The 17,746-nt window shown below is 51.8% G+C and overlaps 8 protein-coding genes and 1 non-coding gene across 9 annotated transcripts; 4 read left to right on the top strand and 5 right to left on the bottom strand.

Annotated features, from left to right (window-relative positions):
- Positions 1-362: 362 nt before the first annotated feature.
- Positions 363-1,767, bottom strand: BO97DRAFT_466110 (MCT family MFS transporter; the record flags this gene model as incomplete). The annotated part of the gene is made up of 3 exons (XM_025699572.1): positions 1,586-1,767; positions 1,387-1,528; positions 363-1,328 (listed from the first exon to the last, which is right to left on the bottom strand). The coding sequence occupies exons 1-3, from the start codon at positions 1,750-1,752 to the stop codon at positions 363-365; spliced, it is 1,275 nt and encodes a 424-aa protein (XP_025553541.1). The 5' UTR covers positions 1,753-1,767.
- A 348-nt stretch (positions 1,768-2,115) lies between these two features.
- On the bottom strand, positions 2,116-2,726 carry BO97DRAFT_422803 (uncharacterized protein; the record flags this gene model as incomplete). The annotated part of the gene is made up of 2 exons (XM_025696831.1): positions 2,116-2,295; positions 2,352-2,726. 2 exons carry the CDS (start codon positions 2,724-2,726, stop codon positions 2,116-2,118), a joined length of 555 nt encoding a protein of 184 aa, XP_025553540.1.
- Positions 2,727-3,635: 909 nt separating this feature from the next.
- BO97DRAFT_386962 (uncharacterized protein) lies at positions 3,636-4,462 on the top strand. Its single transcript, XM_025693563.1, has one exon. The coding sequence runs from the start codon at positions 3,682-3,684 to the stop codon at positions 4,393-4,395; it is 714 nt and encodes a 237-aa protein (XP_025553539.1). The 5' UTR covers positions 3,636-3,681; the 3' UTR covers positions 4,396-4,462.
- A 19-nt stretch (positions 4,463-4,481) lies between these two features.
- Positions 4,482-5,727, bottom strand: BO97DRAFT_404313 (C-3 sterol dehydrogenase/C-4 decarboxylase family protein). The gene has a single exon (XM_025694946.1). The coding sequence runs from the start codon at positions 5,664-5,666 to the stop codon at positions 4,560-4,562; it is 1,107 nt and encodes a 368-aa protein (XP_025553538.1). The 5' UTR covers positions 5,667-5,727; the 3' UTR covers positions 4,482-4,559.
- A 415-nt stretch (positions 5,728-6,142) lies between these two features.
- On the bottom strand, positions 6,143-6,820 carry BO97DRAFT_341107 (uncharacterized protein; the record flags this gene model as incomplete). The annotated part of the gene is made up of 3 exons (XM_025691625.1): positions 6,143-6,359; positions 6,423-6,518; positions 6,576-6,820. The coding sequence occupies 3 exons, from the start codon at positions 6,818-6,820 to the stop codon at positions 6,143-6,145; spliced, it is 558 nt and encodes a 185-aa protein (XP_025553537.1).
- A 1,412-nt stretch (positions 6,821-8,232) lies between these two features.
- BO97DRAFT_422799 (uncharacterized protein) lies at positions 8,233-8,641 on the top strand (the record flags this gene model as incomplete). The annotated part of the gene is made up of 2 exons (XM_025696830.1): positions 8,233-8,239; positions 8,283-8,641. 2 exons carry the CDS (start codon positions 8,233-8,235, stop codon positions 8,639-8,641), a joined length of 366 nt encoding a protein of 121 aa, XP_025553536.1.
- Positions 8,642-11,945: 3,304 nt separating this feature from the next.
- BO97DRAFT_466107 (putative tannase) lies at positions 11,946-13,853 on the top strand (the record flags this gene model as incomplete). Its single annotated transcript, XM_025699571.1, has 3 exons — positions 11,946-12,371; positions 12,430-12,711; positions 12,772-13,853. The coding sequence occupies exons 1-3, from the start codon at positions 11,975-11,977 to the stop codon at positions 13,851-13,853; spliced, it is 1,761 nt and encodes a 586-aa protein (XP_025553535.1). The 5' UTR covers positions 11,946-11,974.
- A 1,602-nt stretch (positions 13,854-15,455) lies between these two features.
- BO97DRAFT_t88 lies at positions 15,456-15,529 on the top strand. Its single transcript has one exon. It is a non-coding gene; the product is annotated as a tRNA-Asn (tRNA).
- Positions 15,530-15,888: 359 nt separating this feature from the next.
- On the bottom strand, positions 15,889-16,977 carry BO97DRAFT_422797 (uncharacterized protein; the record flags this gene model as incomplete). The annotated part of the gene is made up of 2 exons (XM_025696829.1): positions 15,889-16,237; positions 16,289-16,977. The coding sequence occupies 2 exons, from the start codon at positions 16,975-16,977 to the stop codon at positions 15,889-15,891; spliced, it is 1,038 nt and encodes a 345-aa protein (XP_025553534.1).
- Between the last annotated feature and the right edge of the window lie 769 nt (positions 16,978-17,746).

Genomic DNA, 17,746 nt, shown 5'->3' with positions numbered 1-17,746 from the left:
TCGTGCTCTTGCCTTTCTTCCTTTTGATGTCAGTGCTGTGCTCTTTCCGTTTTGCATGTTGGGTCTCAGTCTGGTTAAAGGCTGGAATGTGAGCTCTCAATGCTCCTTCTGCATCGAGCTGTAGTTTGCTTTTGTACGATATATGTAGCAAAAGAAAAGCGGACTGCTAGTACAACAGATTAAGCAGCGATGTAGGTGAGAAGAGACTCGATATTCGATGCAATACAAGCCCCAGTAGAGGGACACAGTCAGCTTTCTACCCAATAATCAAAACCAAGCACGTTCAATGAGAGCGGATTAATTACCATAAGATCTATAAACAAACACTATACACTGTACACAAATCTCACATTACACTCCAACTACGCCACCAACTTCCCCCCAGCAAAACAAACCCTCGCAACGCCCACCACCACCGCACCCAGCAACACACTCACGCCCGCAAAGATAATCGCCGCCTCATACCCCCCATATGCATTGATCATCGCGCCGGTAATGGGCGTACCCGTCAAACTAGCCAAACTAAGCACCCCCAACGCCATGCCCATATACGAGCCGATAACATTCGGCCTCGGCGCTGTCAACGCCAACGTCGCCGTAAACAGCCCGATCACCGAGCCGGAAAAGAACCCAAAGAGCACCGCGAACGCCACCATCGCGCCCTTCGAGTCCACTGCCAGCCAACACAGGATCAGCAGCCCGCAAATCGCCGACGAGAGGACCAAGCTATTGAACCTCCCGATGCGGTTAGCGAAGACCCCCGTCAGCAGACGGCCTGCGAATGAGCCGGCGTTTATGATTGCCACGAGGTAGTTTGAGAAGTCGACGTCGAGACCGATCACGGATTGTGCGTAGGCGGGTACGTAGAAGAAGGGAGTGAAGAGGGCCCAGATTACGAGGAAGAGGCCGGCTACTTGCAGCGTGTAGGCTGGGTGATGCCAGGCTTCGAGGAGGAGGGGAGCGCCGGTTTGGCGGCGCGGTGCAGGGGAGGAGATGCATAGGCAGGCAATCAGGCTGAGGCTGAGCATGATGAAGCCGATGATGCGGACCGTCCAGCCGAAGCCTAGCGTTGAGGCGTTGAGCATGCGGTTGAGTGCGATCGGGAGGATGATGCCTGCGAAGGACGAGCCTGATGATGCGATCCCCATTGCGAGCGGGCGCCGCCGGAAGAAGTACTGGTTCACTGCTGTGAGCGTGGGCGTGTAGGTGAGCCCGTTCGCGAGGCCACCGAGGATGCCTTGTGCCAGGATGAATTGGTAATATTCTTTGCAGAGGCTGTTGAGCATGACGGAGAGGATGAATAGGAGGGAGCATGGGATTAGGATGATCTGTTTGATTCAATGCGTCAGTCAGGATTGAGGGGTGGAGAGGCAATTGTAGACTCACCCTTGGGCCATAGCGGTCCATCAGCGGGCCGGAGATGAGGCCGGCGGAGAACATGAAGAAGGCTTGCAGAGAGCCAATCCAGGCGATATTGGACGCGCTTTCGTCCTTGAGGAACGTGCTCTTGTAGTAGGCTTCGTAGATCCTGTGTTCTTGGTTAACTCCAAAGACTATTATGGAACCCAGGGGTGAGGTATCATACCCAAAGGCATTGATGTAGCCGAATGTGTTGAACATGACACACCAGCAGGACAGAACAGCTAGCCATGCCTTCAGACCTCCTTCGGGGAAGCTTGGAGGCTTGGGAGGGCTCGTATCCTCCTTCGGAGCATCGTGCGAGGACATGCTATCTTTCTCGACGTCGGGCATGATGATGTTGCAATTGACTCTGTTAGAAGTAAGATAAAAGATAAAACTACTATCTGCACGCAAGAATAAAATGTGCAACATTGTCTGAGATGATGGACAAGTTATAGTTTCCTGCACAACAACAAGATGAGGCTTATACACGCTCGGGGATTTCCCAGTTGGGACGACGACCCCAAGTCCGGGGATCGGAGCCGAAGCCCCAGTCCGAGCGTAGGTTTATTTCGGGCTTAGCGCCATCTGATAAGAACGTGGACTGGAGACAATGTGTCAAGTTGACTCTGTCTCGGTCGCTTTCTATCGAGTTTCCATCAAGTTTCGATGTTTCGGCTAAGAACTATAAAAGCCACTCGGTGAACATGATTATCAAAACACAACTCTCTTCATATACCCATACAACACCCCAGCCCCCCACGTCAAACTCTCATCATCCTCCAATGCCACCATCACAACATCGTCCGTCACATATCTCCAATGGTCAATGATAGGCTTGTGATCGTAGATCAAAGCAGCCGAGACGACGCCTCGGAACTTGACTTCGCGCAGCTATTCTCCTGTCAGATCCCAATCCGTTCGATTAGAGAGTCATGCAAAACACCTACAGTAGCTTTCCACGATTCCAACCTCGTCCAACCTCCATACTCGTCGTACGCCATCAGGTACACCTCGTTAGCGGAGATGAAGTCCTTCCCCGCGAACCTCATCTTCTCCAAGACGTTCTTCTCGGTCGGATGGCCGGTGTGAAAGATGAAGCCCTTCCATCTGCTCGACGAAAGTAGTGTCGGGTCGACGGGCTTGAGCTTGTCGAAGACCTCGGCCAGTTCTCTGTCCTCGACCTGCCCGAGGCGCCTGGTGCAGGCCCAAAAGTGAGATTCCGGATCACAGTTGCTGGCCGGTGAGGTCGGGCTCTGTTTCTCTTGAGGGGGAGCCAGGAAGCGGACCTTTCGGTCGCAGAATTGGCTTGGTCGTTCAGGCATGTTGGTGCTACGGATGTAAGTATCTTCTTGTAGCTTGCGTGAGGAGAGAACTTTCGCTCTTGGGAAGTTTAATTAAATGTATGAGTAAGTTTTGCGATTGATAAGTATGGCCGACTCAGGTTTTAGCCAGATATTCTCCCATGTCTTAAGTATGGTAATTGGTGTTTCCCGCGCATGACTTCCATAAGTCACAGATGGTTTTAGATCAGGAATAATAGTCTCCGGATGCCTCGCAACAGGGTATAAAGTCATGGTGCAGGCGATCAGGAACCCATCCGGATAATAATGCATGAGGTTCTCGGCTTGACGACAGGTATGCAAGGGGTGAATCAGGGTTCCGGCTTCCACATCCGTCTTATACTTGGCTTGGCTCATGTATGGCATAGCTTATCAGATGATAAGGCACATAGCATCAGACCGGAGTTATTTATCTCTAGACATGGATCCACATCATAACAAGGTGTTGATACGTACCTCATATACGCTACGTACCTAGTTTTCATATGACCACTGCAGCAATGACATAATATCACCAACACAGAAAGCCGAAAGTATAGTATGCTCTGTGAAGCATTTGCTCTAGACATCTGTGAGTGAACACAACCTAAAACCGGTTTAAGATTGTAGAGTAATTCTCTACGCTAGAGTATGTAGCGGCTTTCTGTATGCTCCCTGTGCCCTTAGTGATGGAGTCTACGTCGTGACCACTGCAAGCAACAAATTCAACCAAAAAGATAAGCAATAGCGTCAGTTTTCATTTTCATAAGAGTTACGTTACTCAGTCTTTCATCTGATACATGTAGTTTGAACAATCGCAAGCCTCAAATAAGCTTACTAATCGTGAGCAACCTAAGCGCTTAGAGGAGGGGTGACAGACCCGGTGAGTTTCTTCAACATACCAACAACCCACTACTGCATTCCAATAGATAACACCCGTCATCCGCGCTTCACAATCATGATATCTGATCTTATCAAGCCCCTCGCACTTTTCTGCCGCCAATCACAGTTCCAGCGATACATCAGACGAATCAGAAATCTTGGGGATGCATGGCGTAGCTTTACCGAAGAGCCTCTTCCTGAGTCTGACGAAAGAGCTACTTTACTAGAGACCAGCTTTGGCTTGGTCTTCAATATCACAAATGCACTGGACGAGCAATCCGGGTCGGACACAACGAATGTCGAAATAACAACGCAAGAATCTCCTGCGTCCTTGATGACCAAGGAACCTCCGTCACTAGACCCTCCTCGCCACTACCGGATCTTCGCCGACTGGGGCACGGACTTTCTCTGGAGAGATCCCGATGATCTCAGGGACGAGGAAGGTGACTGCATGCTAGATGCAGAAGAGTTCCTCTCGGCCTACCTTCCCTCAGTGTTCGAACACTATGACGCATGGGTGGACACATACACAGAGAATTTTAACGAGCGACGCAACAAGACTGGAGACTTTCACGCCTTTACTTTTGCCACAGTCGCTGAAGAGGTGGCCTGGAATGTGGCCGGGTACTTGCTGGCTTGGCGAATCGCAATGGCGCCTCAGGTTGGGAGAATCGAGCTCAGTGTTGGCGACTCGAAGTACTTGATTGAGAAGGGAAAGGAGACGAGCGTAACTTTGGAATTTCTACGGGATCAGGCTGAGATGTTGGCAAAGGGGGAGCGTATAGCATAGCGTGAGTTGACTATATGCTATGCATGCGACGAGTGCATCTTCGTGTAGGAGTCTCACTGTAAGCGATAAAGTTTTATAGTGAATGCCAAGATACCAAAAAGCCTGGTGGCCAACCTAAACCTCATGACTCCCACTCCTTAGACTTAATCCAAATATCAGTAAATCTACGTCTTCTTCCCCTGCGCCTTCTCATTCTCCATGAACCAACGCACACTCCTTTCTAGCCCCTCCTGCACGCTCACTTTGGGCCGATACCCCAACACCCTCCTCGCCTTCTCCCCATTGAGCGTGCGAACAAGGGTACTAAATCGAATCCCCTCGCGCGTCATATTAGCCCTCTTCGTGCCCCCGGACACAATCCAAGCAACCCACTCATTAAGATACCCAATAGTCCAACCCACCCACATAGGGATAACAACGACCTCGTCCGGCCGAACAGGCCTGCCCACCAAAGCCGCCACCCTCCGCTGAAAGTCCCAAAACAACCACGGCTCCTCATTCGTAACATGAAAGCACTCGCCATCGACCCTCCTCCTCCCATCCGCCGGAGGTGGCTTGCCCCACGCCTCCAACAACGCCCTAGCAGCCAACAAATGCGCATCCGCCAAATTCCCCACATACATAAAATCATACGAATTGCGCCCCTCCCCCATCTGAAACCGGGACTTTCCCTGACGCGCAACAGCGAACATCTTTCCGAGAGCCCCGATATCGCGCTCACCGAAGACAAGACACGGCCGGATATGGCACGTCAGCATCTGGGTGTCTGGATGGCGGTTGGCGGCTTGGATGGCATCCTCGGCGTCCGCTTTGGCAATGCAGTACAGGCGTTTCTGCTGTGGCGGCCGCAGGATGGGTAGGTCTTCGGTGGCGTCGATAAGGTCCGTGTGGTTGTCGTTGATCACGCCCGAGGTGGAGGTGTTGATGAGCGCGCGCACGGTTTGCAGTTTATGCGCGGCGGCGAGGAGGTGGTATGTGCCTGTTACGATGATGTCGCGGTAGGCGGTTTCGGGCGCGTCGGAGAATTCTGGGGAGGCTGTGTGGAAGATTGTGACGGGCTGTGCGAGGGCCATTATGTGCTGGACGTCAGAGGCGATGGAGAGGTCGCCCTGGTGGTAGTGTACGTTGGGCTGGGGGTGGCGGTTGCGATTTACGTTGATGTCCATGGAGTGGATCTCGCAGTTTGGCTCCGCTTCCAGGATCTTGGCGATTATGTGGTAGGCAATGAAGCCGTTGCCGCCGGTTACCAGGACCGGGCCGATGCTTGACATGGTGGCTGGGTTTTTGTGGGGGATGCTTCAAGAGATAAAGGAGGGAAGGGGGTTGAGGCAGATAAACGCATGAGTAGAGGGAATGCTTCCGTCTTATTTATTATCTTTCTTTTGAGGTAAGTTAAATACTTGCTTGGCACTAAGCAGCTGGCTGGCTATACTCCATACGCACAAGTGCGAGCTTGGATACACCACACCCCTGCACGTAAGCACACCTATCACATCATCGCGATACGATACTGGCATTTGCCTCGTCTTACTGCCTCAGCCGTGTTGCGTTGATAAAATTCTACATCCAACAGCATGATTACCAGTATTTTACCCCTCGATATACTAAATAGGGCTATTCTAAGATCACTGCATAGGAAGACTGCCCCCCTCCTCTTCCGAAATCTAATCGACCCCCAAAGAGAATTATCCGTCAGAAACTCCAGCTCCTGCGAGTCCAACTGGCCATCGCCCCTTCCATTCTTGCGTCATTCCCAGTGCTGACTGCTCGACCTCTTCTTACTCGAGAGGTTGCTCCGTGCCGCGTCCCCCGTTTGACTGACTTTAGGGCCCTCGCGTGTACCGTTCTGAAGCAAGGATCTAGTCGCGTTATAGAAAGACAAGCCAAGGGAGCGCAGTCGCGCGAAGAACATGGCAAAGAATGTGGCGCATGCGACGATGATGGCGATGTTCATCTCGACGATCCTAGACGATGCAAAATTAAATCAAATGCCTTCTCACGCGCCGATCCACTAGGCCTGCAATAACGTACGTGAACTGGGCATTGCGCCGGTCGTCCAAAAAACATCGGAATTTTCCGTAAGCTGGAGGTTAACCAGTCGAGCCAGACTGGCTGCGCAGGCACTATCGGCCACCCAGTTAGTGAAGAAGACACAGTAAAAGCTGGAGGAGAATACTGACCCAAGCCCACTCATAAACGTCACCAGAAGCCCGATCCGCCGCCGCCGGCTAACCTGCAGATTGACCAGCCGCGGGATGGGCAGCAGCAACACGTAGAAGTCCGTGACGACGTTGATCACCGACTGGATCGTGATCATGGTCCCGGAGACGAACTTGCAGTACGAGATCTCCAGCTGCGACAGCCCCGCGCATTTGACCAGGCTGCCGATGGCGATGGCGATGCAGGACGTGTAAAGCACCGCCATCGCGACGATGCCGATCCAAGCAGCGACAATCTCGCGGTGCAGTGGGAACACCCGCTTTACACAGGAACAGGATTGAGATCTTGGCGAAGCAGATGGTCCATGGGAATGTAGTGCCGCCTGCGTCGAGGACTTGGAGCGGCTGTTAGCGGTGTTGGAGAGATGATATTGCGCGTTGACGTACTCGGGTGGATGAGGGTTTGATTGAGGTTGATTGCTCGCATACCCCACATGAGTCGTCCGATACCCAAGGGAAGAGCTGCTGCGCAGATAGGTCAGTCCAGGGCTGGTGCTTGGGTGCATGGAGATGGACCACCACTGACTCTGGGTGTAGAGCGTCATATGCGTGATCAAGCCGCACTGGGACTGTAAGGACGTTGAATGGTGAATGATTCATCACTCAATCGAGTTACCGCTGCAGGGATGCGGGTGGTTAGATGCTATCATTCAGTAATCCATGTTTCAGCGTGCCGGGGGAATGAACATGGCGTGCATGATACCCAGTGTCTTCGGCGCCCAAGAGCTTGATGATACATTTCCGCACTCACACGCGAGCAGACACCGCCAGAAGCGAAAGAAACAGGAAGATCGTTTGCAGCACGATAACTGCCGTTCGTTGCGACGGTGGGTTATCGAAGTTGGGAACCACACCTGGCGGCGGTGCTACAGCTGGAGTGTTGGGATCCATGACCAGGCGATGGGTTGCTGAACAGGACCTGCTCTGGCGCGGAGGCTCTATGGACTTAAAGGCGGCTCTCACTCGGGCAGCCCAATACAGCCACCATTTTCGAAGGAAGGGACCAGTTCATCACCAGAATAGTACGAAGAGCACCAAGCTCGAACACCGTGCGGGCATCTTGTGAGTAAGACTCAATTCAGGGCCATTGGTGGTAGAATTCGGCCGGCCTGTGGAGGGCAGTTGCTGACTTGAGGGCGAATTGTCGACCAACCTTGAGCCCGTTTGCTCTCGCAAGGCTCGCACAGAGTTGTGTTACTCAGGCTTAAGCTGATATAGTGTATTGCCTGCGAATAACTCTGTGCGTGGCACATGCCAAGAGTCTGTCTGCAGGAAGAAACCCATCAATGCGGTATGTCCAGCCAAAATACGTGTATACTTGTATACATGAGTACTTGCACCTCGCAGCGGGGGTCGAAAGTTGAAACCAGTCAACGTGCATCGGCTTCGAATTCCTCTTTCTAGACTCGCAGCTTGTTTATTTTCAGGGTCGTATCGGAGGCATTGCCCGCTCTGTCCCTCTCTTATCCGTTCTGCATACAGAGCACTTGGGCTCCGCTTATCCTCATGTATCCTCCAATTACCTTTCGTCTGTTCTCTCTGGCGCATCGGAGAGATGGTGATTATGCTCAACTTCTGCAAACTTAGAGAGTACTTGGATAGATTGCACTTTTTGACTATGGCAGGTGAGGGCTGATCCAAACCACTCTACGCTGGTCTCGCTGCAAGCACCAAGATACTTCAACGCCCTCGACGACCTCTGCCTCCATCCCAAATACACGACCGCTCTACAAGACGAGATCTACGCCGTAGCCGAAACGAATCCCCACACACCACCCAAAGATCTCACCAGCTACCAAGATCTCACCGGCTACCTCGCCTTGCTCAACGGCTTTCTCAAGGAGTCCGCACGCCTCAAACCCACAGATTCAATATCGTTGCGGCGCAAAGTTCTCCAACCATTGACCTTGAATGACGGAACAAGCCTCGCCACGAACGACATCGCGTGCATCCCACTCCAGCCCATCCTTCAAGAACCGGAGACCTACGCCGACCCGCTCACGTTCAACCCTACCGATTTGTTCTGAACAGAAACCAGGATTCGAAACCTAGTCTCTTAACTTCAGACTTCACCGAAGCTGACATCACCTTCTCGATCTGGGGCCTGGGCAAACGGGCCTGTCCAAGTCGGCACTACGCTTCGCTGCTCTTGAAGCTTATTCTCGCGCAGATCCCTGCTTCGCTACGACCGACGTACGCCGGAGAGTCTGCCCGAGAAGAGGTGTTTTTATTGGCGTTCGGCGATCGTTCCGAAGGCTGAGGCGGTGTTATATCTCTGGGAACGGAGGGTGGACGTGGAAATACCGAGCTAGCTGAGTACGGTGATAGCTAGCTGTATAGAGGGGCTTTGTGAAGGAGCTCTCGTGCGTATTATGCAGTGGTGGCGCGTCATTGAGCGTGGTGTTCACTTTCTCCTCTTCGAGCGTGCGAGGTTAATGCGTTGTTTGTCGCTGGTCACCGAGTTCCAGACATGTTAGGATGGCGGTTCAAGGGTAGTGCTTTTGATGGAAATGATACCAGTACAAGCCCATTATTCGGTCATTTATATGATTTGAAAGTGTGAATCACATATAAGGTTATCTTTATGAGCCATCATCATTGCTATGAGGTTCTGCTTCCTCTTCACAGAACTCATCGGCTTAGGGCTAGAATATGGACTCCCTCCCCGCGGGAATGAGCGGCTGATGACGACCGCTGCAATCTCGGGGATCAGATAGAGAAACATTTGCTATAATCCGAGCCTTCAGGTTTTTCGGGGCCCACATGAGTAAAAATAAAATAGGAAAGGACGCGCATCTCCCAAATTCTCATAGTGGAATTGCGGAGGCGCCAGAAAAGAAGATTTCCAGGGCCTACGTTGAACTTTTTTTGGACCACGCTGAGCTGGCACTCGGATTTCCAGGTATCTAGGCATCGAAGAAATGGTTAGTCAGCGGCAGGACCCTCGCGCTAGAGCCATGAAAGGCTTGGCGGGTATGATCTATCCAATAACAACAGGATTGGCGGGCCGCTGACTGATGATGGATGTGATCTGCTCTAGAAGCTATGGAATCATTGAAATGGCGCACTTGTTCGATGCTCTACCAGTGTGAGGATCGGGAACCTGTTCGCCTGTTTTTGAAAATTTCTCTGCGCTACTGAGTCGTACAGATTGATAGTACGACTTCTAATGGTAATTCTCGCAGAACAGTCTGTACAGTTCAGTTGCATAATGTTGAAAGACATGGAGCAAGGAATAAACGCCATCGACATCATGCGAGTGTAGAAGGCCACCCCGTACAAAAACCCTAACTTGCTACAGTCATCCCACGTGAGGGATTTACGATCCTCCACAGGTGCTCCTCTGGAACATCCATATCAGGGAAACATACGAGACAGATTCTAGCCCGGCCGAGATCCGTTTCTCCAAGCCTCATCTATATTCTGGGATACGGAGATCGGTTCGTTTGACGAGTCCGTCAGAAATCCGAGATCAGTAGCCTAGACAACCCGTTTCCTAGCTTTCCCCTTCGCTGGGTTCTTGTTTGCAACCCACCTTGGAGATGGTCGGGGTGTGTAGCAAACCCAGCATTCAAGCAAGCGTCCCATTACAGCGCTGATAGACCATCGCAATTATTTTATCACCAGATACTATCTGTGAGATAAAATGGTGGCAGACTAGATCCCCAGAAACTCAGAGTACATAGATCCACAGTCTACAAGGCACTATGACTGCTGAGTTGACCCACCCGAGCACCCCGTTGAGGCGACGGCCTACCGAATACTTTGATCTAGCCTGCAGCTTCCCAGTCCCGTTTCTGCAAGGTTCCTGAAACTATGTGCGTGTTGATGCTCTCGATGGTCTGACGCGTCATACTCACAACGAGGGCCTTGCGAGAGCTTGATGGAGTCTAGGCTTCCATGCGACCGTCAAGCATAAGATCGGATGTTTTGCAGAGTTTTCTTCATTCCGGGACCCAAGACGGTCTCCCCGGACAGATACAATATGGTCGGTGTCAAGGCAGGCGGGTTTAGGAGTACAACACACTAAAGTCGGGCGGCGCAAAAGGCTCCTGGTGGATCTCCGGGCGAAGGGGACGGAGGAGGGATGGATACTTTGATTTGAACGTTTATCTTTCTTTATCTGCTGCGGAAGCTGAGATGAAGATCTTCGGAGCTGCGTATCTCATCAGCTTGGCAGGTGCACACGATATCCGCGTTCATAGGCTGTTGCAGTGTAGCATGGAGGTCCTGATTGTGTACCCAGCTAGCTAGGGCCTAAGGGGAATCCGGCACAAAGACTAGAGTGATGGTGCGTCTTCTAGAGTTTGATCATGGCGACAAGTCCGTTTTCAGATAGATGAGAGATACACTTCTCAATACATCAGGTTATGGCAGAGCTGACGAAAACACTGGCTCGTCGTGTTTTAGCGAGCTTGCCCCACGCCCTGGCAAAGCTGGCCTAGAAAGTGGTAGCTGGGATTCCTCAAGGCTCTGTCTGTGTAAAGGGGCAGGATGCTAGGTCTTGACAATCGAGGTCGAGTGGGCGAGATGAAGCATAGAACGCGGGGTAGCCTTATCCCCAGTGCGTTGCAGCTGATGTTCAATAAGGTTTGCGTTCCTCAATAGTTTAAAGGGGCGAGAGACTCGCCACCGTCAGCCCGGTGAGCAGCATGAAGACTGGGCACGAGCATACTCTACTTTTGGCTGGGAAGACCCTAACTAATCCACGGCCAAAGCTGTGCCAAGCATCTCAGATCGGTTATCAGTGGGCCTCGCGGATAAGCTTATTACCGCCCTGAGAGGCATCCAGCATTCCAGGGCATCATCACCCCCATTGAAGACCTACACGTTTAAAGTCTGAATTGAGTTAGTTAGCTACTTACATACATTTTGACTAAAGCTAAAGATGAAACATCCAACCAATTTTTCGGCAGGGAGTATGCTCCATCACATCCTGAAGGCGAACAAGAGGAAGAGGCGTAAAATGCGAATTTACGTTTTATCACTGCAGTACGCTAAAGGAGCCGTTCACTTGGCAGTCACTGAACTCAGGCGGGATGAACTGATGGACTCATTATCGGTATCGTCACGGAACTCTTAGACCCTAAGAGTTGGGGAGGGCCACGCAAGCGGGTGACGAGGGTTAGAGAACAGGGCAGAGACGTCAAACACAAGTGGGCCAAATTATGCTTTTCGCCTCCGTGCCAAACATGGAACGACGACTACGGAGGATGGCCTTCTACCAGACCTTAGCCTTTATACTACCCATGTGCTTAAATAGAGGTCATGCTCCCTCCCCAAGATAATCCCTCCATTATCCAGCCTCATTCATTCTTTCATTGAGCCTACCATCCATCCAGTCATTTCAGCTGCCTGTCATGGGCAAATACTCGCGTGCAGCTGTTGCTGCTCTGGCAGCCGCAACCGCCAACGCCACCTCGCTCTCTGATCTGTGTACTGTTTCCAACGTCCAGTCCGCTCTGCCCTCCAATGGAACCCTGCTTGGTGTCAACATGATCCCATCCTCGGTCACGGCGAGCGTTACTACCTCTAGCAGTGGCATGGGTGGCATGGGCATGAAGAGGGCTGACAGCGGCTACACCTACTGCAATGTGACTGTGGCTTACACTCACACCGGCAAGGGCGACAAGGTCGTCCTCAAGTATGCCTTCCCCAGTCCCTCTGAGTTCAAGAACCGCTTCTACGTTGCCGGCGGCGGTGGTTTCTCACTCTCTAGCGACGCAACTGGTGGTCTCGAGTATGGCGCTGCCTCTGGTAAGTAACATTGAATGTTGATGACATTTGCAAATTCAAACACTCTGACGCCGTCAAGGTGCCACCGATGCCGGCTATGATGCTTTCTCCTACAGCTACGATGAAGTCGTACTGTACGGCAATGGCTCCATCAACTGGGATGCCACTTACATGTTCGGCTACCAGGCCTTGGGTGAAATGACCCAGATCGCCAAGCCCCTTGCCCGGGGCTTTTATGGTCTGTCCAGCGACAAGAAGATCTACACCTACTACGAGGGCTGCTCCGACGGTGGTCGTGAGGGTATGAGTCAGGTTCAGCGCTGGGGATCCGAATACGATGGTGCCATCACTGGAGCTCCAGGTAAGCCATACTCCTTGGTCAACCATCAAAAATTCTCTTCATCTACTAACCGGTCAATAGCCTTCAGATTCGCGCAGCAGCAAGTTCACCACGTCTTCTCCTCGGCTGTCGAGCACACCATGGATTATTATCCCGAGCCTTGCATGCTAGACAAGATTGTTAACGCCACCATCGAGGCCTGCGACCCTCTTGACGGACGTACTGACGGTGTCATCTCTCGTACCGATCTCTGCATGCTGAACTTTAACCTGACCTCCGTCATCGGTGAGTCCTACTACTGTGCCGAGCAGAACTACACATCCCTCGGATTTGGCTTCAGCAAGCGTGCCGAAGGCAGTACGACCAGCTACCAGCCCGCCCAGAACGGTACCGTCACCGCCGAGGGCGTGAAGCTCGCCCAGGCCATCTATGACGGTCTTCACAACAGCAAGGGCGAGCGTGCGTACCTCTCGTGGCAGATTGGCTCTGAGCTGTCGGATGCGACCACCTCGTACAACTCCGACACCGGCGCCTGGGAGCTCAGCATTCCCTCCACCGGCGGCGAGTACGTTACCAAGTTCGTGCAGCTGCTGAACATCGACAACCTATCGAACCTCGACAACGTCACCTACGACACGCTGGTTGGCTGGATGAACACGGGCATGATCCGCTACATCGACAGCCTGCAGACCACGATCCCCGACCTGACCGAGTTCCAGTCCTCCGGCGGCAAGCTGCTGCACTACCACGGCGAGTCCGACCCGTCGATCCCCGCCGCCTCCTCGGTGCACTACTGGCAGGCCGTGCGCTCTATCATGTACGGCGACTTGTCCTACCAGGAGTCCCTCAAGAAGATGGCCGACTGGTACCAGTTCTACCTCGTGCCCGGCGCCGCCCACTGCGGCACCAATTCCCTCCAGCCCGGCCCTTACCCCGAGGACAACATGGAGATCATGATCAACTGGGTCGAGAACGGCGTCAAGCCCTCCCGCCTCAATGCCACGGTCTCCTCGGGCTCCTACTCCGGCGAGACCCAGATGCTCTGCCAGTGGCCCAGCCGTCCCCTCTGGTCCAGCAACAGCAGCTTCTCCTGCGTCCACGACCAGAAGTCCATCGACTCCTGGACTTACTCCTTCCCTGCTTTCAAGCTCCCCGTGTACTGAGTATACGCAGCGAGGATGGCCTCATTGGACCTAATTGAGCCAAACTCTGCATTCTGCTTCTTGTCATAGCTCTCGATAAGAGTCCCTTCGATTCGTGACTTCTTGTATCTATCAAGCCTTATATCTTTATCTACAGATCACTCTTATCAAGACCAGCTTTGTATACAGTCCACTTCAGATCTCATATAATCGCATTGTAGAGAGTACAGACAGATCACTACGCCAGCATGGGTGTCACAGCAACCATCCGATTCTAAATTACAGTAATAGGCTGAAGTCAGCAACGCCAATCTCCACCTCCCATCACAACAAACATCCAGCCCAAAGGGGCTAGCCTAGCTTGACGCATCCATGAACCAACGCCAAATTCAAGACAAAACGTCATCCACCGGGACCCTATAACGCTCCTACAGCTAATCACGCCCCCAACCATTGCTTTCGTCGTCCCCCTCACTCAAAAGACAAATGCCAAGTAATCGAGCCATCGAACCCTTCCCAGAATTGCGAAATATCCCGCAGAAAAGAAATCCCAGCCATTACAACGATGACGATAACACAAGTCCAAAAAGACAAACAAAGACCCATCCCAAAGATTTTGCGTACCCTCCTGATCGGCAGCACCATCAGGCACGGCTGGTTTGTATCCAGTATCCACGTAATCCTTTATAGACTTCGGGGTAATAGGAACCCCTGGTGGAGGCTTCTGGGTGGATAATGATTGGCGGATACGGGAATTAGGGTAGGGTCCACATCGGAGATCGGGAGGTTTGAGGGCTCTTACCTCCGGGTGGTTGCAACGGGGTTATTTCGTTGGTGGTTTGGGTATTTCTGATTTAGTATTGCATACTGTACGCCGACTCTGTGGTATACTGCTCAATAATTAGGGAGAGAATAGCTTTTATAGATGTTCGGGTAGATTGGTGTTGGGGTTCGTGGTTGTTGTTATACTAGGCTTGCAAGGGAGGGTTGGGGGCGGAGGACGTATGTGTCGACTCGGGTATGATGCTTGCAGCTTTGCTGTTGTGTTTGATTATTTTTGATGATAACTGAAGTATTTAAGTTGGTATTGATTCGAGATTGATAGATAATACGGTTACTGGGATGGTCGAGTTGGCTTTCTTCCTAGGAGTTGTTGTGGCTTTTACTGTTTGGGGTCTCTAAGCCGGATGTAGGGAAGGGCATGAAGATGATATGAGTAGTCTGTCGGTAGAATTGCTCCAAGCTAGGAGTATAAGGCATGTTACTGCCATGTCGATATAGTCAGAGTCGGAGTACATTGGTACTACAGCCATATCCATTATCCCGGTAACTTGAAGTTCATAGTGTTAACTTCTTTTGGGCAAAACATATACCAGGCATGAGCACCAGACTTCGGATAAGGCCTGCACAAACGAAATGAATCAATACTACTCGGTGCGAGTAGAACGCTTGGCCTTACCAATTAACTCGACTCCGTCGCAGGCTCACTATCTGGAGGGAAAATCACGCAAGCCCGATCTTATGTCTTCATGCCTGCTGGCTGTCCAGTTTGATACAAGGCACTTTGGCGATTGAATCTGCCACGGGATATAATTACCACGTAAAGACCTTCAAAGCAAGAACGTCTTGGTGGCGCAATTGGTTAGCGCGTACGACTGTTAATCGTGAGGTTGAGAGTTCGATCCTCTCCTAGGACGTCTTTCTTTTTTTCCACCGTAGAAAACTGCCAGGTGGGTCCACTGGCCTAGAAAGCCTGATTGCTTGAACCCTACAGCAACCACAGGACCGGGTCCGAGCCGGGATGGACCTAATGCTCCCTACGGAGATTCTGTTATCCTTCTTAGCTTTCGCCTGCGTTGGACACTATGCAGTACTTCTTGATGCTAGGAATGCGACACCTCTGCCAAAGAAGGGACGTCGGTACTCGGACGGAGTTTTCGCTGTTCAAACTCCCTTGCACTCTATCCCCTGCCAGAGTTGGCCTTCCCCACGTTAGTGCGGGTTACCATCCACCTCGGGCGTCTTATCAGTGCCGGCTGTCGTGGTGCCGTACTAGTTAGTCTAGATTAGCGGGCAAATGTAGGGTCTCGCGGGGAGTCTCGTCGACAAGGGAGTCCTGGAGCCCGTCCCAGGACTCAAAGATGCGGCGCTCAATCGTCTCCAGGTTGAAATTCCGGGGCGGCCGGGCGATATGAACGTGAACGATCACACGGTGGTGCCTCTTGGCATAAGTCGGATACCACACCACATCATATCTCAGAACGAGATCGTCTTCGCAGGGCTTTATCCACTCTATGGACCAGTCTGAGCTGATGGGCGGTCCAATGGGCAATCCAATGGGCTCGTCCTCGGGGTCGGGCAACCAAGTGAGGTAAAGAGGTCGAGGCGGTGGCGGCTGGTATCCTCTGGGTAGCAAGTGTCAAGGATGATCGGAGACCAGGACTCCTGGAAACGACGTATCCAAACCTATTACGCCCATCGCATTCCCTTCGGCAACGGCGCTGGGGGTCCAGGCAGCAGGGTCTTCCTGCACAATGTAGATATAGGTCTTTCGCTTTATCCTCACGCGGTACTGCCAGGCCGGTTGAATGACATCGAGGACTTCTGCCTCCGACAACTTGAACCGAGGAAGTGAAGCCAGCGCTTTCTGTGCATTCTCGTGAATACGTGGAGCACTGGAAAGGCATCTGCGGTGACCTTGGTCAATCACCGCCAGGGAATCATCACGGTGCACGAGCAACATTGAGACCAAGTGAGACGCCAGGTCTGTTTTCATCTGAGCTGCATAGGAGCGGAAAATTCGCCGAGAACAGGCTGAAAGCCAATAGGGCCTGGAAAACCTGGAGAACCATTCATAATTCTCAGAATCCCGAGCCTCATACAAATCGTCCGCACGCTTTGCCAGAGCGTTTACTTCTCCTTCTCCTTTCTCTTCTTCTTCTTCTTCTTCTTCTTCTTCTTTCTTTTCTTCTCTTTTTGATACTACTCCTTCCTCTTGTTCTTCCACCGCTGCGCGGAATATGGCGAGTTCGAACACCCTCTTCGCGACCAAGAAGGTAATTATCGCGTGATCTTGCTCGAGAACGAGCCTGACCACCCCAACCTTCTCATATTTCTCAGCTGCAATGCCTGTAAGATAGTCCATCTTGGAGGACGAAGAACGATTCGGGGGCCGTTTAACGGGTGGACACAGGATTGAAGTCTGACGAAGAGATGTCCCAGGGAGGGGTGCTTATAACAGTAGAGAAACGGGGAGTGTCATTTACCTCAGAATATGAGTACTAAGTCCTGAATTTAACGAAAGGATCTGAGGTCGAACTGAGGTTCGCACTATTTTTCGGGTGCATTCTTTGGTGGAAATCATAACGGGCCACGATGTAGCTGGCTAAGTACAAGGCCGCGATTTCTTTATTTCTCCCCCCATTCACCCACGGAATCACGATTGAGTCAAAGAAAACATGGCAGAAAGCAGAAATAAACGCTTCCATTGCTCAGATTATTTCTTTGTCGAAGAGTTGTCGAAGAGCACCACTAGTCCGTGGTGATTCTTGGAAACGACGATGCCCTCAGGGTCACATAACCTGACACGCGTTCGCCACAATGGGATATGTTACAACTAGATGCACATCTCAGAGACGCTGCCGGTACGGCACAAAGTACCAATTGCTAGTATTCATTGACGGCTATCTGGAGTCTATATGGCAGGGCCTGATCCCCGATCGCTCACATTAAGTATATGTGGATGATCAGGAAACAGCAATGCCATATCACGTAACATATCAGGAGCGATCAACAGTGTTTGCTCCCTGTCAAATATCTAAGACAAGTGACCGTTCCTCAGCAGGCTCTGTTTCAACTCTCTCTTTCGCCTGCAATTACATTGCCTAAGCCACCTTGCGAATGAGGCTCACTCA

This window comes from Aspergillus homomorphus (genome assembly GCF_003184865.1).
Source record: "Aspergillus homomorphus CBS 101889 unplaced genomic scaffold BO97scaffold_9, whole genome shotgun sequence".
Lineage (NCBI taxonomy): Eukaryota > Fungi > Ascomycota > Eurotiomycetes > Eurotiales > Aspergillaceae > Aspergillus > Aspergillus homomorphus.
Note: the sequence above shows the minus strand (reverse complement) of the source record. Positions and strands in the feature narration are given on the sequence as shown.